This window comes from Elephas maximus, chromosome 7 (genome assembly GCF_024166365.1).
Source record: "Elephas maximus indicus isolate mEleMax1 chromosome 7, mEleMax1 primary haplotype, whole genome shotgun sequence".
Taxonomy (NCBI): Eukaryota; Metazoa; Chordata; class Mammalia; order Proboscidea; family Elephantidae; genus Elephas; species Elephas maximus.
The window spans coordinates 49,115,521-49,141,789 of NC_064825.1; the positions used below are offsets into that span (position 1 = coordinate 49,115,521).

General features: G+C 56.5%; 1 protein-coding gene across 4 annotated transcripts; it reads right to left on the reverse strand.

Moving 5' to 3' along the window:
* Nucleotides 1-4,845: 4,845 nt before the first annotated feature.
* Nucleotides 4,846-25,972, reverse strand: RELT (RELT TNF receptor). Of its 4 annotated transcripts, none has more exons than XM_049889906.1 (12): nucleotides 25,457-25,764; nucleotides 20,869-20,930; nucleotides 13,472-13,541; nucleotides 12,001-12,075; nucleotides 11,694-11,860; nucleotides 11,423-11,502; nucleotides 10,223-10,480; nucleotides 8,826-8,906; nucleotides 8,545-8,626; nucleotides 8,124-8,381; nucleotides 7,491-7,689; nucleotides 4,846-7,336 (listed from the first exon to the last, which is right to left on the reverse strand). In XM_049889906.1, exons 2-12 carry the CDS (start codon nucleotides 20,922-20,924, stop codon nucleotides 7,289-7,291), a joined length of 1,374 nt encoding a protein of 457 aa, XP_049745863.1. In that variant the 5' UTR covers nucleotides 20,925-20,930; nucleotides 25,457-25,764; the 3' UTR covers nucleotides 4,846-7,288. The 4 variants fall into 4 exon arrangements, with proteins under 4 accessions (XP_049745863.1, XP_049745860.1, XP_049745861.1 ...); XM_049889904.1 differs by lacking the exon at nucleotides 25,457-25,764 and adding an exon at nucleotides 25,077-25,163 and having other exon boundaries at nucleotides 4,850-7,336; XM_049889903.1 differs by lacking the exon at nucleotides 20,869-20,930 and having other exon boundaries at nucleotides 4,847-7,336; nucleotides 25,457-25,968.
* Between the last annotated feature and the right edge of the window lie 297 nt (nucleotides 25,973-26,269).

The window sequence follows — 26,269 nt, forward strand, 5'->3', positions numbered from 1 at the left end:
AGATTCCAACTGCTGACCTTTTGGTTAGCAGCTGAGCTCTTAACCACTGCACCATCAGGGCTCCGCCACAAGGTGTAAATCCAAAGGGGGCAGGTCGGGTAGTGAGTGGGCAAGTAGGTAGCAGGCTTCGTGCTGGTGTGCAGCCCCAGAAGACCAGACCTGGAAAGCAGTATCTCACTGGAAGGAACCCAGCCAGGCAAACTGATTAAATTCCACACCTGAGCCTCTAAGAGCTCAGGCTTCTGTAGGCACGACACACTGGCTGCTGGATTTGTCCGTTACCTGTCTACATTCCCCTCTCCTATGAGACTCCTTATTTTTGAAATTAGGCATTACATGGTTCTAGGGCCCAGCCTTCAAAATTCCTGGCAGTCCAGCTTCAACATTCCACAGGCCAACCTTGCCTGAAGCAGACTTGAGTTCCTCTCTCTGTTTCTTCAGTGGGTATTTGCTATCTTGCATGCTGTGGAGTCCAGCCCAGAGGCCAAGTGAGGAGTCCAGGAGTTGGAACTGGCTGCCACAAAACCAGAAAGGGAAGCTGCAGCACTCACTTCCCTATGGCTGTATTCATAATCCCTAGGTATCCTTGCTGTGGCAGTGAGGCCCTATATCATTCCAGCCCCTGGGAGGGGGTGTTTTCCTTCCTGAAAGGAACAGATACAGCAGCCTTGCAGAGAAGTACCAGGAATCAATGGGTGAAATCAGCTTTGGGTCCCATCCTAGCAAGACCAGCATCTCCAGGCTCCAGCCTTTCTCATGCCTAGAGGCCGTGAATGTAGGACTGGCCCAGAGACCTCCTTTGGGTCAACCAGATTGTCTGGATCTGTGGTGTGACTCAACTTCCTCCTTACTAAACGAGAGGTAAAGCCAGGCCTCTAGCAACTTGTAGTTGTCCTGTGATAACCTTTAAATGTCCAAGGGCCTGCCCCCATCTCCTGACTTCAAGGCTTCTGCATCCCTGTTTCATATCACGTGAGAGAGAAACCTGTTCTCATGGCATGTAATATCCCTGTGAGAGAGCGTTGTATATGATTTTGTATTTTTTAATTCATTTTAATCTACAGGTTGGAGTCTAATTTTTAAATTTTATTGGAACTCACATTTTAAGAAAGAAATAAAAGCATTTAAAATAATAATAAACCTTTGACCGGTGTCTTCCAAGTAGTTTGATCAAAAAACTTCTAGATGTTTTTAAAACATAGCCTGGAGTGTAAAGATGGGAAAGCCCCATGGCCTCACTTGTATGTATGAAGTGTAAATCTGGTTTTGTTGTTTTGGATTCTTTTGGGTTTTTCTGTTTTAAGATCAGATAGTGATCATGAAAGATTGAAGCCAAGAATTTGTAACTATGGTATTTACTGTAAGCTGTAGAACATTCAGTAACTATTAAAAAAGTTTCCAAAAAAAAAAAAAAAAAAGTCCTAGGTGACCAGACTGAGTGCTTCTTGGGAGAGGGGGACAGAAGGCCCAGAAGACCACCTCCTGGGTCAGCGAGTTCCCTGGGCATCTTTCTAGTTGATTCTAAACTTGTTTTTACCCGTCAAGAAATACCTGATACATCTCACAGTGGATGTGGCAGGGGTCCTGTCCTCCGGTCTCACGGTTGATATGAAGTGGCAGTTTTGGCACCTTGGGCTATGTTGTGTGATACGGGAGCCCAGTGAGGCCATTGATGGTAAGAGCTGACATGTGGCTGGCACTGCTCACTTCATGCTTGTTAACTCAATCTTCACAACACTGTGAGGGCAGCCCGGTTAGCCCCACATTTTCCTGCCATCCAAAGGAGGCAATGCCTGAGCTTTCTTAAAGGGTAGATGTGCCAGATGGGACACTGAGGGGCATGGCGGTTTGTAGTTAAAGGAGATTCAAGGCTGGCCATGTGACCACCATCCAAACAGACATCAAGTGCTGTCACTTTCATCTCCTAAATCCCCTGACTCTCTTCTGGGTAAAGCCAGCACTACCCTACTTCAGGCCTGGGCTTCTTCGCTGGGTCGTCATGTCCCTCAGTCCCTCCCAGGACCTGGCTCTCTACAGTTTATGCTCCACACTGTGGCCAGAGCCCTACTTCCAAGCCCTACCTTCATGCCACCAGTTTATGGCTGTGCCTCCAAGTAATTCAACCTCCTTAACTGGGACGAAAACAGGCCTAGAGTGGCTAAGTGACTTGGCTCACACTACCAAACCAAAAACTCAGCCAGTTTGCCATCGAGTTGATTCCAACTCGTGGTGACCTTATGTGTTGCAGAATAGAACTGCTCCATAGGGTTTTCAAGGCTGTGACCTTTTGGAAGGTAGATTGCCATTCTTCTGAGGCTCTTCCAAGTGGATTAGTAGTCTAGTGCTTAACCCGCTCACATTAAACCTATAATTAAAACTCAGGACTTAAAGCCAAATCTTACCCTGTGCCTCTGCAACCCCCTCCCCAGTCTTTCCTCCTTCCCTTGACCTGACTCATTCTCCCGCCCTTTGGGCAGAAAGCACTATCGCAGTGGGGGACATCTCTGGCCACAGGAGGCACTGTCTGGCCTGTGTCATAGCAGACAGGGCAAGATGGGATTTTTCCCAGGAACTCAGTTCCAGTTCACAAGGGCAGGGCTGAGGACCAGGAGCAGGCAGGGAGGCTGAGACCTGGGCCACCATTCTAACTTGTGGCGGAAGAGTGAAGGAAGGAATAAGGTGGGGTCACACTCATCAGAACTCTCCCTGCCTCCAGCCCCCTCACCTGCTGGTTTAGAGAGGGCAAGCCTGGGAAGATGAAAGCCAGTAGGGCTTCCAGATGGGGGGGAGGGCGGCGGCCCTTGGGGCCATGGTCATCATACACACTCCGCCTGATACCTCAGCTCTTCATCCTACTCTTTTGGGAGCTGGCCTGAATAACCTCAAGAGACAGGTGAAGGAACTGAGGCAAGGTCCATATCCTCACCAACCCCACCCTTCCAAGCAGACAGGAAATTGGGACAGGCGTGGTCTGGAGGGGAGCAGATTGCTTACCCTGGGATCCAGGGGTGACCCTTACCTGGAAATCCTCACCATGGCTGGCATTTGTTTGTGGCTCACTCTGGGCTGGGTGGGCAGGTGGGAGAAAGGGCATGTGGAGGCCAGAGTCTAGCTTTCCCACGGGGAGGGAGGCTGAGGCCAGAGTCTAGCTTTCCCACGGGGAGGGAGGCTGAGGCCAGAGAGTGGATGGGGTCCAGCCTCCCACCCCACTCGTCAGGTGCTGTCTCATCACCCTCCCCACCTCAGAGTGGGTGGTGTGTCATCCCAGTCCCGACGGAAGCAGGGTTAATGGAGGGGACAGCCACGTCTGAAAAGCCAAATCTTGAGATACACCTACAGAGCTGGCAAAGAGGGATGCCAAGTGTATCCTGGTGGCCCTAAGGAGCATTTCCTTGGGTGCACTGGTGACACCGACTTAAAACAAAAAAACCTGTTTCCGTCAATTCAGTTCCAATTCATAGTGACCCTATAGGACAGAGAGTAGAACCGCCCCATAGGGTTTCCAAAGAGTGGCTGCTGACCTTTTGGTTAACAGCCAAATGCTTAACCACTGTGCCACCAGGGCTCTGTTGATACCCACTAGTTCCGTACAAATGGACACCTTGTTTTATTTAGGCTTTGGCAGCCTTTGCTGCTCCAGAAAATTCCTCTTAGTGTCTAATCTCCCTCCCCCCATCTCCTTGCTTCCTTTCTCCTAGTGCAGATGAAGCTCCGTCTCTGGTGCCCTCAGGTGCCTCTATACCTTTCCTGCCCAATCAAGGAACCCCAGACATAAGCCTGTGTCCACTACCCTGGGGGGAGGTCAAATCTCAAAGCCATCTGCCCAGCCTCTGCCCAGGGTGGGAGTGTCCTCAGCAGCTGCTAGGCCAGGCCCCCACCTCAGCTTCCACTCTGGAGATGCCTGGCCTCCTCTGGCCCCAGTATGGCTGCCCCTGGGCCCCCCAGAGTCTGAGGCACTGCAGCCCCCTTGCTAGGCAGGCCTGAGACTCCACATGGGCTGTCCCTCGTTACACCTCCCCAGGCTCCATCAAGTGCTGCCTTCTTTCTAGTTCTTCAACCTCCCCCCTCCATTAGAATTTAAATGTGTGTCCTTCTTCCATCTTTAAAAAACATACCAAACAACAACAAAATTAATTAATCATGTAGAGTTAAATTACCTTTTGATGAAAGAACCCTATCTCAGATCCATGAACTTTCTATGTGTGGAGCTTCGTCTGATGGAAAATAAAACGATTTATCGGATAAGAAAAAAACTTACTCTTTCCGGTAGTCTTACCAGCCATGCCTGGCATAGCCAGGCTTCTGCAGGGAGCTGTCTGGATGCTGGCACTGGCCCTATTTCCCTCTGCCCTCTCCCTCAATCCACTGGGACTTGGCCTGAAGTGACTCCCACCCAAGTCCCTGTGTCAATTAGCCCAGGGAATGCTGCAGTCCTGACTGCCCAACAGCACCTGGCCTTGTGGCCTAGCCCTGCCCCCACACACTCATCCTTCTCTGATTTTCTTCCCACCTCCCTGGCAGTGCTATCTCTGCCATGCCCCTGGGCCTTACCTGGGACATGCCCCCTCCTCCCTAGCCCAGTCCTGGCATAAACACCCACCTGTTTCTAGTTAGTCTTGTAGCCTGGGTCTATTTCCTGAGAGCTCCAGGCCTTCACATCTAGATGCCTCAGGACCTCCCACAGGGCTGTTTTCCAGGCCCTGACTGACACTGCTGCCCTCAGGACTGATACTCCTGTTTTCCCAGCTGCCCCAATCCCTTGACCCATACATTCTGTTACCAAGTCCGACCAATCTCCTGAGTCCAACTGTTTCTTTCCATCACACCCACACAGCCCGGCCACCATCATCTCTTGCCTAGATGGCTGCATCAGCTTCTTTGTGGTACCTCTGCTCCTGTTGCTCCTCCTCTGCCCGTTCTCCACACTGTGGCCAAGAGTGAGGTGAAGTATCGTGCTTTTCCCTTCCTAAGCCTTTTACAGGCTCTGCAGCACCCTTGGTGTAAGGCTGATGGCTTCCGGAGCCCACATGGCCTGCTTTCTGCTGCTCCCTGGCCTGGGTCTCCATGCCCCAGTCGCACTGTACTTCTTCCAATTTCTCCAGCTCTTCATGTTTCTGTTGATCCCTGGCCTTTCCACGTGAGGTTCCCTCTCCCTGGACACATTCCCACCTCCCACATTCTCAAGCCCCCTGTGTGTCTTGCTTACCCTCAGTCATCCTCCAGGTGCCACACGACTCTCACTTCCTCTAGAGCCGTACTGTCCAATATGGTAGCTACTACCCACATGTGGCTTTGAACACTTGAAATATGCTAGTTCATACTGAGATGTAAAATATGTAAAGTGTAAAATACACGTCAGATTTTACCAAAAAGAATGTAAAAGAGCTTACTAATAATTTTTAAATTGATTTTATGTTGAAGTGAAAGTATTCTGGATATTATTGGGTCAAATAAAATACGTTACTATTGTCATTAAGTTCACCTGTTTCTTTTTGGAGTCCCTGGGTGCTGCAAATGATTAATGCTCTTGGCTGCTAACTGAAAGGTTGGAGGTTAAGTCCACCCAGAGGCGCCTCAGAGGAAAGGCCTGGAGACAAGTCAACCATTAAAAACCCTATGGAGCACAGTTCTACTCTTACACATAGGGGGTTGCCATGCTTCCTGGTCTTTTTACTTTTTTAAAAATGTGGCTACTAGAACATTTTAAATGGCATATGTGGCTCACATTCTATTTCTGTGGCCAGCACTGCCTTCAGACACTTCATTGAGACCTAGGTGAGGTCAGGGACCTCCTCAGGAGCCCTGCTTCACTGCTGCCAGGTCCTCACCTGCAGGTGACCAGGCCCTGGGAGGGAGGGAGGTCTACCTAGCACACAGTGCCCAACTCAGTCGCGGCACTTGAGCAATTTGCTGAATGGACAGACGACCTGAGGAGGCAGCAGCAAAAGAAGCTCCTCACGACACCACTCTCCCACCTTTTATTATTCAATAAATGGATGGGGATGTGAGGACAGGACAACAGCACAGTTTCAATAAATAAAATAATGGGGGCAGTGGGCCCGCGCCTGCACGGCGCCCACATAAATAACCAGGCTGCTGAGCAGAGTGTGGGGACAGGTACTGGGCCAGGCAGTCGCCCGCGCTGCCCAGGGCTAAGGGACAGACACACCAACACCACAGGGACACAGGAACCACTGAGGCCACAGGCACCTGTCTAGCCTCGTCTCCCCCATCCCCGAAGCTCCGGAGATCCTGTGGGAGGGGGTGGCTAGGCAGGCTGCGGCTCCTGTACCACAGCCCCACCCAGGTCAAGTCTGTTTTTCCATTTTCATTAAAAACAGTGGGAAGAGGGGCAGGCACATGCATTAGGCCTCTTCTGTAGGCAGAGCAGAAACCCTGGTGGCATAGTGGTTAAGAGCTCAGCTGCTAACCAAAAGGTCGGCAGTTTGAATCCACGAGACGCTCCTTGGAAACCCTATGGGGCAGTTCTACTCTGTCCTATAGGGTCGCTATGAGTCAGAATCGATTCAACGGCAATGGGTTTGGATTTTGGGTTTGGTAGGCAGAGCACAGATGGAACAACCCCATGGGGGCCTTAAAGGCAGAGCCCCCAGCAGCAGCAAAAACGGGGCCAGATAAAGCTACTAATGGGAGGGGGGTGGCAGAGAGTCAAGCTCGTCACCCACACTGGACCCAGCCCAGAACGTGCAAGGAGCTGGACAGGCCTTGGGCACCAAGACATCCTTTTCTCCCCACTTCACAGTCAAAAAGCTGGGACCCAGTGATGGACAGGGACTTGCCCAGGATTAGAACCCAGGAACTCAGCCCCCAGTCCAGGGCTTTTTGGTGCCCCCTCCCTTTATAGGACCTGCTGGAAGAGGGGGAAGAGGCACCTCTGCTCTGGGGCCCTGTACAGAAGCAGGGGTGGGGCCGGGAATGCCGAGCAGAGGGTCCCTCCCTTGTACCAAGGTTAGGCTCCCTGTTGGTACAAAGAATCCTGCAGGCTCCTAGGATCTGGCCAGGGCAGGTGTAGGGGCATCCTGCAGGGGAGGAACAGGGGCGGCAGGGGCCTGGGGTGGGCTCTTGCTCTGCTCCTACACAGTGCCTGCCAACCGGCCAGCCTCCCCACTAGGTGGTTGGTCCCACCTCCAGGTCTTGGCCTCTGCTGTTCTATCTGCTGGGCCATTGCTTCTTGGTCTTCACGGGGCCAGGTGCAGCTCTACCTCCTTCAGGAAGCCACTGGCACCTCCCAGGGCAGGGCTGCAGTGTCCGCAGACTAGACAGCCCTTCAGATGACCAGGTTGCTCTCACTTAGCCGGACCACATAGCGGTTCTCCTGGGGGAGAGTTGAGGGTCAGAGCTGAGTCAGGGGCCTTCTGGGCTCCGGGAAAGCGGCCCTTGCCCAGGGCCCCCCGCACCCCCACATCTGCCCTGTCTTTGGTCAGGGTCGGGCCACATGCCAACAGACACCTCCCCTCTCTGACCCTCACCTCGGCCTTCTTCTCCGGTGGGGGCTTCAGCCACTTAGAGTGGTTTGCGCCACTGCCCAGCAGTGCCCGCTGCTCAGGGGGGAGGCCAGGTTGTGAGGAGTCAGGGAAATCGCCCCCTGAGGGCCCAGCCTCTGTGATGGTCTTCACCTCAGACACTGCTGAACTTGTCCGCTGCTCAGGAATGCGAGCCACACGGAATCTGTGAGGAGAGGTGGTGCGGCCCCCCGCCCGTTAGAGGTGGGGAATGCCAGGCACAGCAAGGACAGCACCTGCCCAGGATCACACAGCAAGTTCACAGATCAAACCCTGAAGCTGTCAGCACCCTCCCACCTGCAGATGAGGGTTCACTCTGTACCCAGCCCCTGAGCCCCCACCCCCTAGATTGCAGGTGGACTGTCCCTTGCCCTAAATGGGGATCAAGATCCTGCCTGCCTTGGGGACCCCAGGGCTCCATATAAGACACAGCGTGCTGGGAGGGCTGGACTTCTCTCTGGCCACCCCCACTGCTCAGAGAGGACCCCACTGAGGCCCAGGAAGGGGGGTCCACCCATGAGCAGGGTGTTCAGGGCTTGACCCAGGGCCCTGGCACCCTACACAGCTGCCCTGACCCTGCGGTTTCTGTGCCTGCCTCACCTGCCCACGGACAGGATGGTGATCTCCCCCTGGCGTCCCGCCTTGGCCGCAGCCTTAGGAGCCCGGGCTGAGCTGGGCAGGAAGCTGGGGGCAGGAGTGGTGGCTGCTGCAGCCTCAGGGGACAGCAGCACCTCAGGCCACTTCTTCTGGCTACATCGGGAGCAGCAGGGACCAGAGAGTGAGGCCAGGCCCTGCACCGTGTGGAGGTGGTGGCGATGCGGGCAGATGTGTGGCGTGCTGGGAGGGCCCGGTGGCAGCCTGCAAAAACCACACATGAGAGCCCAGGGCCAGGAGACACCAGGAGGTGGAGGAGGGGAGTCAGGGTGACAGGAGAGGGAAAATGCCCAGGTGCTGAGTCCTTAGGAAGCAGGCTGATCATCTGTGGGTTCTGGCCCCCCTCCTGCCTCACCTGCCTGCTCACCTGGGCACCGGCCTGTGGTTTGTCTGCACCAGCTGTTTGCTATGATACTCCTTCAGCAGCTCCTCCAGGGCTGCCGCGTTCTCTGTGAACAGCAGCAGTCAGAGCCCAGCTCTGGCCATGAGGGGCGCTGCCCCCCGCCCCGTGCAGGCCTCCCCTATCTACTACCCACCACCCCCAACTTGGGCTGTGTGCCTCTTCCTCCACCCTCATCAGGCAAGAACAGGAGGAAAGGGGCCTGCACGGACGAGGGGGCACTGGGGCAGGTAGGACTATCCCCTCACCTTTCTTCTCTGTGATCAGGCGCACCAGGACCCCGATGGTGTCCTCGTTGGCTTCCTCAGCCCGGTAGGCAGGGTTGATCCCTGGGAAAGAGAGTAAGTAGAAGGACCGTGATCTCAGGAAGTCTGAGGGAGGACTGCGGGCTCAGGAGCTATGCCAGGATCTGCCAGCAGAGGGCGCACCAGACCTGAGACACAGCAGCCAAGGCTGAGGGTGTGCGCATCTGTGTGTTTAGGTGGCCGGGGTCTCCAGAGCCCTGCACACATGGGACTCTTGGCCTCAGCCTTGGTTCAGAAAAGCCATTATCACCTTTATTACTCATCATCTCCACTTCTTGCACCCCATAACCCCAGATGCTTAGTGGTTTTGGGGGCCATCTGAACTCCTGGGGCTGCCTCCCTGCCCAGAGCCCCCATCTCTAGCACACACAGCCATTCCAGGCATACTACTTCCTGCACATCACCCTGTCTATATAACTATTTAACTGAGGGCCCTTGATCAATTTTGGGCCAAAACCTCAAGGGAGTGAGAACAGAGCCACTGTCTTCAATCCTGGGGCCAGCAGCAGAGCTCCCAGGACTTGCACCCAGACAGCAGCTAGCAGTTAAAGGAAGTCACTAGGCTAGGAAAACAAGTGCCATCCTAGGCATAATGACCCTGAGTCACCATCTTTCTGCCTGCTTGCCACCTCCAGACTTTAGTGTTAGTAATTGAGAGGGGCTCGGACCAGCCCCCAGACAGCCTGAGGTGCTGGCATGGGAGAAGTCATTTTAATCTTGACTCAGCAACAGGCTCCTGTGGGCCCAGGATAGTGTATGCGCATGTGGGGGCACCCTGTCCTACTGGCCTTTGGAGAGAAGGGGGAAGGCGGCAGCGTCCTAGGGTGGGAGGGAGGAATGCGTTTCTCCCTCTGGCTCCAGGACTTGTAACTCAAACCCCAGCCTGGAGCTGAAACTTGAGCCCTCTTGTGGTGCCTGCCCTGGGCAGCTCCCCATACCAGCCCTCCTGACACTGGGAATTCCACCTGCTCCATGCCAGAGGTCGCACTGAGTACCAAGGAGGCAGTTGACCCTTGAGACACACACACAATTGGAGGCCCCAAAGAGTTCAGAACCCTGCAGCTGGGCGGGGCTTCACCCAGGGTTGGAATCCTGCTGAAGCCACTTGACCAGCTGTCCTGCCTCTGCTCTGCTCCCGTTACACCTCCGGCCACTTTGCCCTTTGAAGTCGGCAGGCAGCTGTAACCCCTGTGGCCCCACGTGTAGCATCCCCAGGAAGCCCTCCTGATTAGCACACTCCCTGGCAAGGTAGGTTCCCTCTGGGAGCCCCCAAGCTGAGCCGGGGCTGGGCTAACCCATGCCCTTTGACCTCCCCACCGTGACCCCAGGCTGGCCCTCACCGCTGCCTCCACCTCCGGGGCCAGGCCCGACCTCCTTGTGGGCTGTGCAGTGGTAGCCCTTCCGCTTGAGCAGGTTACACACCAGGATGCCCAGGAGCCCCATGAGGCAGAAGACAGGCACGATGGCGATCACTGCATACTGCGCAGCCGTCTCCTCAGGGCTCCCCGCCCGTGTGTCGTTCCCAGGCTGCCGGGCCTCCCCACTGCTGCTGGCCCCTGCTGCCACCTCTACACCGCGCCTGGCCCGGCGCCCCCACACTGAGGCAAGGAAAGACAGAGGCAGAAAGAAACACAGAGAGGCAGAGTGGGTAGATGGAGGTAGTGGGGTAGGACTGAGGTGTCCAGAGCAGCCCACTCCCACCACACTGGGGACGCAAAGGCCAGTTCACCCTTCCCCCTCCCAGGGGCGGATTAACTAGTAAACTAGGTATGTACAGGCTTACCTGTGTTTATTTACTAAACTGGGGTGTACAGTCTCATATGGGTTGTGAAACTGTACACTACAGATTAGTAAAGAAACACAAGTAAGCCCCTGTGTACTTTGCTTCTTATTGGGTAATCCGTCCCTCCCCGCTCCTTTTAGCCATCTGATTCCTCAGCCTCAAGGCCTCTCTCCTGCCTCTTACTGCAGCCTCTTCTGGACAGCCAGCCCTCGGCCCCCTGTTTACCCAACATCTTGGGGCCAAGGGGGTGAGCAGAGGGTGCACATGGCACACATGTGGACACAGGGACCCAGGATGGGCAGCCCCATGACTCGGTATGTGGATTAGTTGCCTCAGAAAGTGACTGACCCAATGGGTGAGGAGAGGAGGTGTGTGCACGTGCATGTGTGTGCAAATGTATGCATGTGAGTGTGCTCACTCATCTACATGGGTCTCTGAGGGGCCTGGGGAGGGGGCTGGTCGGGATGTGAACTCACCAGCCCCAGGTGCCCAGCGCCCACCCCTGTGCTGTGCGGGTCCAGCTGTGGCTGCCACCTGCTGGGCGGTCTCTGCTACTCCGAAACAAGGTGGGCAGACACACAGAGCCAGTGCAGCCAGTGGCCATGTCCCACTGGGCACCCTCTGGCTGCACCCCTTCCCTGGGCCACCACGGTGAGGACCTCTCTGTCCCTAGATGATCACTGCAGGGCTCCTGGGCTCAAGCTCGTCCCTCCCACACACATCACCCCACCTGTCCTAGCCCCAAACTGCCACTCACCATTACAGCCACGAGTACCCAGAGGTGCCCAGGAGCATGGCTGACATGGAACATGGGGGGCCCCCTCAGGGACGAACCACCTGCAGGGAGGGAAGATGTTACTGGTTCCCCAAAATCTATCCTTAAGAGAGGCTGGACTCCTACCCAGGCACCCTCCTTGGTGCTGACCAATCCCAGTTCGCAGATAGGGAGACTGAGGCCTACTCAGGGTGGGGGTGACCCAGGGTCCTGGTCACGCGGCCATGAGCCCCACACCCTACCCGTGGCTCACCCAGGCCGGCAGCCTCCACAGAGTGTATCTCGAGTCGCCGAGCCCGCCTGGGCCTCCAGCCTCCCTCGAGGGCTGCAGCAGGTATGGGGTTGGCATGGGCTGGGGCCCCATGAGGCTGAGAAGGTGCCTGGGGGGCAGGACCTGCACAACGCACCCTGCCCCAAGTCCTGTGGGAGGGAAACGGTGAGAACAAAGCCAGGAGCCCGGACTGAGGTCACTAGGGGAAGCCAGGCCTGGAGAATCCTCCCCTTGTCCCCAACAGCCTTCCCAGGACTAGGCGATGGGAACAGACTAGGGCCATGCTCACCAAGCTGGGCTCCTCTCCAGGTGGGCACTGCCAAGGTGTTGTGGATGCTGGAGTGGCCGGAGGCCAGGGCAGCAGCTGGAAGAAGAGCAGGCAGGAATGCATTGAGGGAGGCAGAAAGTGCCAGGGCATGGGGTCTCTGGGACATTCATCCACAACCCACTTCCCTGAGGCCTCAGAGGTAGGGACTACTGACCACACACGGCCACCCTGTCCGAGCTCCAGGGACACTCTTCTAACCCCAAACCTCACACTGCACGTGAAACCTGTCCTGCCCCAGGCCTGTGGCATCACCATCCACATGGGTAGGCAGAGAACAACATCTGCTTCCAGAAAGTGCTGGAAAGCCCCAGACAGGACCGGATCAGGATCTCAAGCTCTTGCATCTCTGAGTCACAACCTCTTCAGCTAGCCAGGAGGATGAGGAGGAAATGCTTCCGAATTCCTCTCTCAAATTCCACCCCCTTTCCTGCTACCTTGGTTGCCTCCCACCCCCATCACAGCTGGACATGTCATTAACTGGCTTCTGCTTATTCTCCCTGGGGCCAAGTCTGCAGCTGGTGCTTCCTATTCCCGTCCCTCCGCATCTTCACAGTCCCCTCCAGGACCTCCCACCATGCAAGGCCACTCTGTTCACACCCCTGCACCCAAAGAGGGTAAGGTACATCCCAAAAGAATGTGTCCCCTCTCCCCCCAGCCTATTCCACTGGGAGAGGACCTCCCACTGCCTCCCATTCTCAGGTGTGACCTGTCTCCCTTAATTCCTTCTGCTGTGGGGAGACCACTGTCCTCTGGTTAGGCTGGTGCTGGTTGCAGGAAGGGGGGCACAGATCAGTGAAAGCCACTCTTGAGGGCAGAGAGAATGCCACACTAGAAGCTCCGGGGACCGCCTCCTTCCCCAGGCCTGGCTCCCAGCACCTGCTGGGCCCTGGAGACCTCTTGCACTGGAGTAGCCTTGGCCAGGCCTGAAGCCACATCTCGCTCTCCCTGGGCTTCTGGTGTCACAGCAGAAAAACAGACCCCAGACCAGACTCTAAGGTACCGCCTGAGGCTGCAAGTCTGTAACCAGGTCCCATGAGGCTCTGTGCAGTTGGCCAGTCTCTGACTCTGAGATCTGGACTCTGGGGTGGTCCCAGTATCTGAGGCTCTAAGGTTCTCAGGCTCCAAATCCCAGGCCTTTTTTGCCTGATTTCTTCTCTCTCCCGGCCTATCCTCCTTGCTGCTCTATTCCCACGCCTCATAGGCATCTTGCCCTCAGCCACACTGGCCTGTCTACAACTGCCAGCAAGTCCTGCCTTCTCCCTCCCCGCAGGGTAGACCAGGAGGGCATCCAAGGGTTTGACTGCCTCAGATTCTTCAAATGAAGAGCCGACAACCCAGCCCCCACCCCACCTTGGGGTTCCTCCCTAGAGGGCTGGGGTTCAGGGCTCAGGACTTGGCTACTCAGCTCCCCACAGTCCCATCCCCAGCTCACCACAAGGAGGCAGGACAGGGACCAGTGCAGGGGGCTCAGCTTCATCATCAGGTCCAGGACGGTCACCAGCCTAGAGCAGATGGAGGAAGGCTCAGTGGGGGGCAGGAGCAGGCCAACAGGGCTGGACCTACAGGTGCTGTAGGGCAGGTTAAGCACCAGGAGCTTGGCCTACACCATCTGTTGAAGCCTGGATAGAAGCGGGGGTGCCCTGTGGGGGGCCAGGGAAAGGAAGCAGAGGCTCTGCCAGGCTTGGGAGGCTTTCCCGAGGAGGAAGGGCTTCTTCCTCTTCCATAAACAGCCAGGTGCCTGGACCACAGCCAGGGGAGCCTACAAGGGAGGAAGCCCGAGGTGGCCCTTGGGGGAGAAGGGGACTGAGGGGCTGGCACCACCTCCCCTAGCCTCTCCACTCTTATCTCCAACTCTTCAGACTCCTGCCACCCAGAACTGCTTGGAGGTCCCCAAGCATGCCAACTCTCTTATGCTCTCTGACCTTGCTCTTGCCATTTCTGTTCCAAGGAAGACCCTTTCCCCCACCCTTCAAATCCCAGTACAAATACCTCTTTTTCCAGAAGCTTCCTTAGACCTCACCTTTCCCCAAAGCTGGGTCAGGGTCTTTTTTGGCCCCCAGAGCTCCTGTGTGTGTCCCACCTCCACCCCATCACATTCCTAGTCCTTCCACGTGGCCATGGCCCGTTGTCCACTGCTGGCTGATCCCCAAAGGAGGGCTGGGACACGTCTGATTATATCTCTGCCCTGGTATCAGGCGAAGGCTGGGGTCAGGCAGACCTGTGGGGGTGGTGGTGGCCATGGCGGCCAGCACCAGCCTCCAGTCACTTCTTGAGCACCTACTGTGTGCAGAGCACCTACTGTGTACAGAGCACCTACTGTGTGCTAAGCACCGCCCTCAGCACCAGGGCAATAGGTTTGAAGGGACAAAGTCCTGTCCTGGGGAGCTCACATTCCAGAGAGTGATCCTCTGCCAGAAGGTGGAAAGCAGCAAGAAAAACAAAGCAAGTGAGAGTAGAGTCAGTAGACAAGGTTGACACAGCAGAAAGAAGGGTCTGGATTAGACAACAAAAGGGACTGTGGCAAGCCAGGAGTTCCATCCTGTACTTGCCAAGTGGCCTGGCTTCAGGGTCAGGTAGGTGAGGGAAAGCCCATTTGCCCAGCGGTAGCAACAGGCCACACGCAGCCTCTGAACCCCAAGGGCAACATCCCTGTTTCCCAGGCCTCAGATCAGGAAAGAGGCCCAGGGCACTCCAGCAGGCTAGGGAGACCCTGGCTGGAACCTGCACTGTCTGATGCCAAGCCTTATGGGACAGCCAGGTTGAAGTAGATCACAGATCATGTGAGGGCCCCTTGCCTGTGGGTGGCTGGGCATCTCGACTGGAAAAGTAGCTGAGGAAACCAATCCACTCGACCTCGCTGCCTGGCCGTACATAGACCTTTCAGGGCCAGGGGTTTGAGTTACGTCCCAGGAGGAGGGTGAGGGGTGGCAGTCACATCATCCCCGGGACTCTCCAGGTCGCTGGCAGCAGCTCTGGGCCCCGGGCCAGTTCAGGGGAAAACCGGGACAGGAAAAGGCTGGCCACAAAGCAGGGTGAAGGCCACACCCAGCAGTCAGTACCCAGCAGATGGCACTCCCTGATTCGCCCACCCACTGTCCCTCCTCAAATCCGGTCGCCAAGTCTTCATTTCCAGTTTCTACCCCCAAAGTGTCCCTACCCCTGGCCCACGGTCACCTCCCCCTGAGGCCCATCTCCCCATGACCCTTTTCCCTGTTCTCCAAGGGACTCAACCCACAGACCTGACATGAACCCTAGGTTCTCAGCTGTCCCCACAGCCCTGCGCAACCCCTAGTACTCCTTCACGTCCAGGGTGAGCCAAGTGGTGTGGGGGAGAATGGAGGGTGAAAAGCGTGGGGCCAAGCAAGTACAGAGGAGAGAGCCCCCATTCCATCTCGCACCCTGGTTGGCACTGGCTGAGTGGTCTCAGCCTGCAGGGGGCGCTGTGCCCCGCTGCCTCCAGTCAGAAGAGGCACCCCGTAACCTGGACACTTCAGGGAGGAAAATGTGGCCCAAAGGCCCAGACATGATGCCAGCGGGGGGCCCACTCACAGACACTCACTGCCTAGCTACATGTGCCTTCTGCCTTCTAATTACGTGCCTTCTAATTACCCCCAAACCGGCACTTACTCCAGTCTGGCTGCCCGAGTCTCTGTTTTCAGCCCCCACTCAGCCCAGACAGAACCCTGATGGGCCAGCCTGGCTGCCCTGAAGATCCTGTCTGCACCTGTGCATGCACTTGCTGCTCCGGCCCCCAAGTCACATGCACCCCTTCCCCACTAAACCTGTGGTGTCTAGTCCCTTAGCCCTGGAGCCATGACCTAAAAGCAAGCTCATTTAGAAGCCAATCAGCCTGCCTGGGCAGCTATGAAGGCCCTATCCCCATCCCTCTGCCTTGTGCTGAAGGCTGAACAGTCAGTGACCTTCCAAAGCCAAGCGCCTCCTGAGGGCTTCCTGGAGGAAGGTGTCAGGAGGGGCAGACCAAGGCCCCAGGGAGTGCAAGCACCCTCAGCCTACAGCCAGGAGATCCCCTCTGCAGCTGCAGTAGGGTGGACTGAGCACTTTCCCAGTAGCCTCATCATCGTCTGGCCCAGCGGGTTTTAGCAGAGAAGAAAGTTAGCTTAGAGGCCTCTCCTCCCGACGTCTCCTAAGCTGGGGGCCTATTCCCACTACCAGCAACTCCCTGGGGGACAAGAGCCCGGCCCTTCCTGCTAAAAAAAAAACCCCAAACCCATTGCTGTCAGGTCGATGACGACTCATAGCAACCTTACAGGACAGAGTAGAACTACCCCAAAGGGTTCCCAAGGAGCACCTGGTAATTCAAACCACCGGCCTTTTGGTTGGCAGCCGTAGCTATTAACCACTATGCCACCAGGGACTCGCCTTACTGGGTCTCAATTTCCTCATCTGCAAAATGGGGATGCTCATCTCCCATGGCAAGGCTGTCACGAGGCTTAGATGAGGTAATGAGTCTAAAGTAGGTGGTGTGATTCCCCTGCCCCTTTTTTCCCCTCTGCACTGCTTGCGCTTATCTTGGTTTGTAATTAGGTATTTGTTTGCTTACTTGTTTATTGCTTACTCCCCACCAGACAGTAGCAAGCGCAAGGATGTCTGTTTTATCTACCACAAAACCCCACACTCAGTCTAGTGTCTGGGGCCCAGCGCAAGCCTCCATAAAACAGGCTCCTTGAGGTTGGGGGGAGGGCTTCCTCAGACTTGCCCCCTCCTCCCACAAAAAAATGCCAACACAATTAGAGTGAGAAATTCCTGGGAAGAAGCCAACTAGCAAAGTCCCAGCCTTGGGCCCCAAAGAGAGGTGGAAGCTGGAGGCGTATGGCCCAGGGAGGTGCAGCCTGAGAGTCCTCAGAGAAAGAGGAAGCCGGCCACTCCGCCTGCCCAGTCCATAGGCAACTTCCCCTTTCCCAGAACTGAAGCTTGGGTCACCCAGACCTCTGCCATGTCTCCCTCCCCCAGCCTGGGGTCCTCCTCTCCTCCCATATACTCCCCTGTCCCCTGTCCTGGCCCTGCTTCTTCCTCAAAGGGTTCCATTGCCAGCTCTACTGAACCCCAAATCCTGAAGATAATTCTACCTTTCCCTTCTTGCCTCCAGTTCAGAACCACCCTGCAGCCAAGGTATCCTGACAAGGAGGTTTGGTCTTGGCCCAGCCTGTCACTCTCAGATGGCGTCCTGATGCCAACCGTCCCTCCCTGCCCACATACTTCAGCCACCTGAGCTTCTTTTGGGCCTTCAGATACACTTGTCCCTTACCCCAGCCCTTGTACTTGCCGTTTCCTCTGCCCTGAAGCCCCTCCCATCACCTGGCCAACACATCTTCCTTCAGAGCTCAGTTCAAAGTCACTTCCTCCCCCCAGCCACCACTTCCCCTTCAGCATTAATTGCCATCCCTGCGTGTGATGATCCTGTTTACCAGCCCCTTCCCCATCGACGAAGTGCTGCCCTCCATCCCCAATGCCAAGTGCAGGGCCCGCCCCTGGTATGTAGATAGGTGCTGAACTGAATGGGGGGCAGGGAGGTAGGGATCTGGAAAGGGGCGCTCACAGTAGAGGGTAGAGCCTATGCCAAGGTAGGGAGGGCCAGAGAGCTGGGTGATGGTTAAGGAGCGCAGAGCTTGGGGTTAGGCAGGGGTGGGTTTGAACTGGCATCTGAACCCCTGGGCTCACTTGGGGGTATACACTGTGTAAGTCAAGTGCTGCGGTCAGCCTGCCTGGCTCTGTTCTTCACTGGCTTTGAGGCTGGAGATCCCCTGCAGAGGGCTGCCCAGAAGGTAAAATGAGAAAATTCATATTAAGCACTCAGCACAGGGCCTGGCGCAGAGCAATAACCATCACAAGAATATTGAATGTACCGTGGACTGCCAAAAGAAAGAACAAATCTGTCTTGGAAGAAGTACAGCCAGAATGCTCCTTAGAAGCAAGGATGGCGAGACTGCATCTTACATACTTTGGACATGTTGTCAGGAGGGATCAGTCCCTGGAGAAGGACATTATACTTGACGAAGTAGAGAGTCATTGAAAAAGAGCAAGACCCTCAATGAGATGAATTGACACAGTGGCTAAAACAATGGGCTGAACATAACAATGATTGTGAGGATGGCACAGGACCGGGCAGTGTTTCGTTCTGTTGTGCATGGGTTCGCTATGAGTTGGAACCAACTCGAGGGCACCTAACAACAACAGCTATTCCCTTTGCGTGTTTCCTCATCTGTAAATTGGGGGGTTCACTATGAGTTGGAACCAACTCGAGGGCACCTAACAACAACAGCTATTCCCTTTGCGTGTTTCCTCATCTGTAAATTGGGGACGGGGTAATGGCACACACTTGACAGGGAGCTGTGAGATACAAATGAGATATTCTCATTTATGTTTATGGGTGGTGCTTGGCACCGAGCCAGGTACACAGGAGGTGTCCAATTAGCTGTGGAGAAAATCTGAGGGTTGGGGTGCCAGAGAGGTAGAGGAGTCTGGAAAGGTTGGTAGGCAGTGCCCAGGTCATACCAAGGCTCACCTACAAGCTGAGATGCTTGGCCTTCCCCAGGGCATACAGCAGCCTTGAAGGGTTAAGCAGGGGAGAGAGAGATGTGGAACAATTTGCATTTCAGAGGGTTCACTGGGCTGCCTGCCAAGTGGAGGCAGGACTGGGGAAGATGGTGGTGGGAGGCAGGTACCCAATATCTGGCAGGGGCTCTCTGGTGTAGGTCCCGGAGCAGAGGGGGCCAGGAGGCAGGCACTTCTGTTCCCCGGACAGCTGCTCCAGAGCCTGTGGACCTCCCTCAGCCTCCTGAGGCAAGGGTTGCCTGGAAACACAGCTGGACACGGGCCTCCCCCGGAGGTGGCTGCACCCGACGCAGGAAGAAAAAGGCCACCCATCAATAGAGAAATTCAGGTTAGCAAGGAACCCGATGGTTCCCTGGCAACTGGGGCTGAAATAGGGCAGTGCCCACAGCAGGCTGCGATGAGGACAGCTAGGTCTGCCTACTTCCCATTCTCCACCCGAAGCAGGGACCCAGTGCACCTCACAAGAGAGATGAACAGCCCTGTTCCACATCTGGGTAAACTGTGGCCAGGGCAGTGTGGGTTACATAGTTACTAATGGTGAAGCAGAGATGGAGCTCAGGGCTGCCTGACTCTACTTTCCACCTCATTTTTAAGTCTTTGCCTCATTTCTGCCTCTCCTCACTCTCAGGAGTAGCCCAGGGCTCAGCACACAAATGCTCAAAGAAGCTGCCTACATGCTGGTGGAGGCTAGCCAGTGAGCTAGTAGCACACAGTAGGTGGTTCAACGGAGGGTGTATGCACACAAAGGACCCAGATGGGCCCCCAGGAAGCAGGTGCTGCCCCACCTCAGCAGTCTCTGGGGCCCCTGAGATTTGCCTGCACCCATACTCATTCGCCTATTGTCCTAGTCTGTGCCAGCTCTGGCGGGAAGGGGTACAGAGAACTGTAAGAAGCAGAAAGGCTGGGGAAGGCTCGGAAAGCTGGGAAGGCTGGGAATTCCCAGAGAGAGAAGCTGGGTGGGGTCCCAGCTCCCTAGTGCTTCAGGCTGGGGGCCCAAGATGTGCAGAGGTTGACTAAAGGTCACCCAGCAAGAAGGGAGCCCCCATTCCCGCCCCCTCCCAGGCCTTGGGCAGCCGTGATCTCACAGGTTACAACCTTGGGGTGAGTACTCCAAGCAGGCTGGAGCTTTACCCTGCAATACTACATGGACAGGCAGGAGCTGTTCCCTGGACATCCCTGGCCACCCCGGCCCAGCTCCCACAGCTCTCCCCTTCAGATCCCCGCTGCCTCCAGGCCTGGGCTGCCTCCAGGCTTCAGTGGCTCAGGAGGGGGTGAGGGGGGCTAATTGGCCCCTTGAGACTAAGAAAAGGGCTGAGGTGGCCAGACCTGGCCCACCCAGCTCCTCCCTGTCTGGCTATGGCACAGATGCAATCCTCTCCCCCTTCCTTGGGCTGAGACTGGGGTTAGGGAAGAGGGGTGTCTGAGACCAGACAGTCATCCCTGCGGGAGAGCTGGGGCTCCCCATCACCCTCCTCACTAAGCACCTACTACATGCCCCATGCCCTTTTCAGACAGGATTCCCCCAAACCCCTCAAAGAAAGGGTTCCAGTTGAGGAAACAGAGGCTTAGAGAGGCTAAGTGATGACCTGTAACAACTTGGTCTCAGAGGAGACAAGGTTTATCAACCCTGGGTGGGGGAGGCAGCAGCAGCCCTTGTCCATCCCATCCCAGGCCCAGCCTTCCCACTGCCCAGCCTCCACACTGCTCCTCCCTGTCCTGCCTCTAGCCCACCACTCAACCACTCAGCACTGTGGGGCTTCGTGCATGGCCCTGGGCAGGGGGAGGCCCTAAGACGGGGAAGGCAAGAGGCTTGGGATGGGCTAGGGGACACGCTACTGCACCCATCACCCTACAACCACCTCCGCCTCTGAGAAGCTTTAGGCCACCTTTGCCTCCTGCCACAACTATGTATCTGGAACTGAATCACCAAAGTGCCAGGGCGTTTCACAGCCTGCTCAGCACAGACCCTGCCCACCACCATCCCTCCCGGGAAGACTTGGATGGAGACTTCTGGAGAGACTTTGGGGAGACCATAGCCCCAGCCTGCCCCATTCTCCAACTCCTCCAGACTCAGGGTGCTGGGAAAGAGATCCCTGAGCAATTCTGTGTCAGGCCCTACCCAACGGAGCTGTCGTGAAGACTGGGGTCAGCACATGTGAAGTGGGAAGGGGTGAAGAGTGGCTGGAACAGCCACACCTGGGTTCAAACTTTGGCTCTGCCAATTAGCAGCCCTGTGACCTTGGGCACGTTACTTACCCTCCTTCAGCTTCGGGGTCCTCCTCTGCACACAGGGGTGCTTGCCCCTGCCTCATGGGATGCTGAGGGGATAAGGGGAGCCACTGTGAGTAGTGCTGCGCAGTGCCTGGCCTGATGGTCTCTCCTGAGTATCATTTCTCACCATATCCCCATGAGGGCCAGAGGAGGAGCCTAAGCTCAGAACGAGCAGGGCCCAGCCAAGGTCACACAGTGGCTTAGAAGCCAGCAAGAGTGTATTGGGGAACCCAACATAAATCCCAGCAGCATGGGTGGAGGGGCTTGACTTTCGTAGAAGGAGCCTCAATGCCCATTTCCTAGTCCCTCTACAGGCCTGTGCCCACCTGCTCCCATGCCAGCTGAGGTCAGTCAGGAAGGTGAAAGGGCTGAGCATAAGCGGCTCAGCGGTCAGGACCCGGTCCCACAGCCCCAAGCCTCAGTTTCCTCCTCTGTAATTCAGGACAGCTGTGCCTGTTCAGCTGACCTCAGTGTGGCCAGAGGATGCAGTGACTTCACAGGGAGGGAACAGTGGCTCTTCTTACAACCAGGCCTCACTCAGCCCAGGTACCTCCTTCAGGAAGCCCTTCCCTCCCCCGGCCCCCTCAGGCCTTGGCCCCATCAGCCATTACTGTTTTCCTTATCTTGAGACTAAGACATGGGGAAGGGATGGGGGCTCCTTGAGGGAGGGAGGGCAGACAGGTAAGTGCTGGAGGCTGGGCATGCAGCAGGGCCATAGTATGGAACAACTGGGTCCCTCCCTGCTCTCACTGTCCCCTTGCCAAGTAAGGATGTGCTGGTCCAAGTTTAGGTCCCTCCTCCTGGAAGCCCTTCTCCCTTCTCTTCCCACCTTCACACTCAGGTCCTGCCTTTAACTGGTTGTGGAGGCCCCTCCGTCCCTGTCTGTCAAAACCAACCAGCCAGGGCATACGCTCGAAGCTACATGGGCAGGTTATTTATAGAGCTCTCTTACTCATCTTTCCCAGGATGGCCAAGGAAAAGAACTCTGGCCTTCGAGGCAGACAGACTTGGGTTTGGATCCCAGCAACACTGCGGTCTTGCTGGTGACCATGGGCAAGTCCTTTCCCTTCTCTGGGCCTTGGTTTCCCTGCCTGGACCTGGAGGGAACTGATGACCCTCCTGGAGCATGAGGCTGAGGATGTGAGAATTTCAGCCCTAAATCCCAGGGTTGGGCACCCATAGGGACAGCGTTGGCTCTCTCCTGTCTTTCCTGCCACCCTCGCCCCACCCAGTGGCACTACCAAGCCCAGGCTGAGGCACACGAGGCCTCAGTACACGGGGAGTGCTGAGCTCTGCCTAGGACCATATACTCTGGTGCCACCCAATCCTGAGTGAGGGATAGGGCCTGACGGGCCCTCAGGACAAACTCGTCTCTGGTTCATTCCTCTTGTCTACCTGGCAGAAGGGCTGGCCCCATAACGAAGGGAGTCTCGCCTTGCCAAGCAAGGTCAGGTGTTAAACAGCCCTACCCACACTCCTTTCCCCTTCAGATTGGCCAGACTGGTCCTTCCCAGTCATCTGGGAACGTGTGGCAAGACAGACGGTAGGTACTCTGGAAGGCAGAATCAGGATATCAGGGTTCTTGGGAGCCTTGGCTAAGTCCCTGCACTCCTGCACTTCTCAGAACCTCAGCCTCTCCCTCTATAAGATGGGGCTAGGCCTCTTGGCTCTGTTGCCTGACCCTATGAGTAGGAGTGGGTGCTCATTGTCCCTTGATTTCTCCCCTCCTTGGCCAGACACAGGCACTTCACTTCCCTCCACCAATTATCATACCAGTCCCAACTGGCGCCACATGTGGAAACCTAGCCTGGCCCCACCTGAAAAGGTTTGGTTTGATGGGGCACAGGGGAGCCTCCAGCAAGACTGGGATGAGAAGAGAAAGTTAACCCTTCCCCTCTATCTCCTGCTCTCGGGCCCTAAGCTATTTCTACCTTTTTGCTGGGGATGGAAATAACTCGGGCTTAGCCCCTGGGGACCAGGACAGCTATTTCGATCAGCCCCAAGAAACACTGCTCCAGTCATTCCAGAGAGAACCCAGGGCCACCATGATGCCCAACCCCAGCTCCCAGCAAAGGAGCAGCAGTGATCAGAGCTAGGAGGGGCCTCTCTTCAGGAAAAACGAGGAGACTGAGGCCCAGAGAAAGCAGGCACCAGCTCAAGGTCACTCCCAGCCTGCTTCCCACCACAGATTGTGATGGATTTGGGAACGTGCCCTAGACAACTAAGAGTAGGATAGTGGCCTCTTGGGTATGGTGAAGGTCACCTGGGACTTTCAATTATTCCTGCCAACCCTGTCCCTTGGAGTTTGAGCTATGCTGCTAACTCTGGACACTCTTCAGAGCCATGTGGACACTTCCTAAGCCAGTTGCAGGCTCTAGAAGGCAGAAGATAAGCCTTTTTGGTGACCTCTGGCTGGGGTGACTAGTTAGGGGGCGGAGGATAAGGAGGAAGAAGAAGAGCAGGAAAACCACATAACCCACCCATCTACCCTCAAAGTCTCAGGCATGAGTGCACGCACACGCCACACCCAGAGCTCACAGTGGGACACCCTGGCAAGGCCATGCTTGCCAACGGAGTTTGAGAGTAGGAAGCCTAGATAAGCCATGAGCAGGTATTAGGAAAGGGGTGGTCCTCTCTAAGCATCTCACATCTCATTCAGGGTCAGAAGACCTGAATTCTGGTTCTGGCACTGTTCTAACTCTACATGACCTTGGGCAAGTTACTTTACTTCTTTGAGCCTCAGTTTCCTTCTCTGAAAAACGGTAAGCAATCCCAGAACCACCATGAGGATTCAACAAGACAGCGCACGACAGTGTTCGGCACAGTGCCTGGCACTGCTGCCCCTACCTACCCTCACGGATGCAATCAACATTTTCAGAGAATGACAGCAGAAGACAAATTCCAGACCCTTCAGCAGGTGCTCTCCACCACCTCCAGGGCTAGGGAGCCCGATTTCCATTCCACCCTGCATGAACCCCAGACCTTCTTGTGGACATGGGGGGCCTTGGAGGGGTCCGGCCCACATGGTGAAGGGTCCCTGCTCCAGCCCTCTAGCCCGAACTTAGCCTCCTAGACCTGGGGAACTCCTGGGGAACAAATCTATTCCCCTCCCACCCCCACCCACCTCCAACCAGGGAACTGAAGAAAGGAAACCTGGGCCAGAGAAGTCGGAGTTTACAGATCAAAATTTTGGGCTTTGTCCCAGGATCAGGCAGACTTTGGATCGGAGGTGAGGTCTCCTTGGCCAGTTGTGGAGAGGGTTCTCCTTCCCCAGCAGACACCCTGCCCCACCCCCCACTGCTGTCTTTCTGCCTGGAACAAGGGAAGGGAGAACAGAGGTGGTTGACCCAAAAACAATAGAAAATCCCAAAGTGATGATTCACAACTCATTCACAGCCCAACACCTCAGTGCGCAGATGGGGAGACTGAGGCTCAGTGGGGGCAGGGTCTGAGAGAGCAAGACTGTGCCTGGGCCCAGTGAGAACACAGGTTACCAGGGTGCCAGGGCTTTGTCAGGCTTCAGGAACCTCAGTGTATTTGTTTGGAGTTGAGTCTGATGCTACCTGGGAGCCCTCTGCTGCTGCCAGGGCAAGTCATTTAGGGTCCCCCCCTTACTAAACTGAGTGGACACTATTCACCAAACTGAGCTCCTAGGGGGCATTCTCTTGGGGACAATAGCTCAGACTTGCCCCTCCCAACCTTCAAACGTTTGAGGTCCCTCCTCTTTCTACCTTTTATTCATTGCCCTGAGGCACATACATACTGGCACAGTGACACTACACCCTGATCCCCCACACACTATGGCCCCAGTGATTCATGAGCTCTTTCTCACAGTCACTTGAGTTTCTCTCCCTTTTACATACTCACACCGCCTGTCCATGGGTCCTTGGCCCTGCCCTGGTCACACCACAGGCCACACACACTCAGTGACCCCGGTGACCAGGGTATTACAGTGAGCTAGGGGTCACGGTCACACAGTGATCCGAGGTCTCTCACCCACACACACAATCACACACACACACACACTTGCCTGTCACTGACACACAGAGCCCTTCTGTGTTGCCTGCTCAGTGTCCGAGACACACGTTCGCCCAGGCCGGGCTGTCTCACGCGCCGTGTCACCCATGGTCACTGGCTGACACCGTTCAGACCCTGCCAACCCCACCCCGGGCCGCCCCACGCCGCGGCCTCACCGAGGCGCCACAGTCGGGTCCCGCACCCGGTCCTGGTCTCGGTTCAAGTTTCCAGGCCCCGCCGGCTCCTCAAGCTGCAAGTTCGGCCGCGGCTTCCCCTTCCCATTCACGCACCTCCCAACACCGCGCCGCGCAGGGCCGGGCCCGAGGTCGCGGCCGGAGGACGCGGAGGACTGGGGCAGGAGGGGACACGGCCCGGGTGAGGGGGCTCTGAGACAGCAGCGGGGGTAGGGAGGCGCGGGGACGGCGTTGCGGCATCAGCCGGGCGGGCGAACTTCCTCAGAGACGCTGGGGAGGCAGGGGTGCCACTCGGGTCCGCATCCCCCGGGCCCTGCGCGCAGGGATCCGGGCGGGGGTGGGGGTTCCCGCGCCCTCGTTACCTGGCCGCGCAGCCGCAGCTCCAGATCCGCTCCGCGCTCAACGCGGCAGCCTGGCCCCGCCGCGCAGCCTGCGCGCCTTTTGAATGAATCGCCTGCGGGGCCGGGAAGGCGCGGAGCCCCGCCCCCCGCGTCAGAGCCGCCGGCCCCGGCCCAGACGTCAAAGCCCCGGGCTGTACCGCGGAGCCCCCCCACCGCGTGATGCCGCGGAGGGGCTCGCGTCTGTCCGGCCTGACCTCGCTGCTCTGCGTCGCCATCTCTCGCGCTCCCCGGGAACTGCAGGGCACTGCGCGGGACGAGGCCGCGGAGCCCAGGGGGCCCTCTGGGATTAGCCCCCTACAGGGCTTCAAGCCAAGAAAGATCAAGGGATTGGAAACTTGGATGCTACTCCTGGTCCCGTCATCATTGCTTGTTTAACTGGGGTTACAACAGCTGTCCCTTATAGACCTCGGCTTCCTCCTGGAAATCAGCAGCAAAGATGAGACTCAGGCTGTCCCTTGGAAGGGCCCACCTAGTTGGTGAGAAAAGCCCCAGTGAAGGTGAGTCTATAAAGGAGGTTCACGTGGTGGGCTCCTGCACACCCCTCAGGGTCCAGCCCAAATCTCTTTCCTTCTGAATGCCTTTCCTGCCACCACTCTGCACCCTATATCGCTCTGCCAGGGTAGTTAGTCCCTCCCTCCAGCAGAACAAGTGACACACTGCTCTCCCTCCCTACCACCAGATCTCCCACCCCTGCGGATACCCAACGCCCAGGGTGTCCACAAGAACAGTGGCCAGGGGCACGGCTGCGCAAACTCCAGGGCACTAATGACATTG

Coding starts and splice junctions, on each gene's coding strand:
- RELT (XM_049889903.1), bottom strand. CDS start 25,710: ATGGCGACGCAGAGCAGCGAGGTCAGGCCGGACAGACGCGAGCCCCTC. Junction 12,076..13,471: donor CCCTGTCCTGCCTCCTTGTG/GTGAGCTGGGGA, acceptor CTCTTCTTCCAG/CTGCTGCCCTGGCCTCCGGC. Junction 8,627..8,825: donor CCTGATCACAGAGAAGAAAG/GTGAGGGGATAG, acceptor TGCTGTTCACAG/AGAACGCGGCAGCCCTGGAG.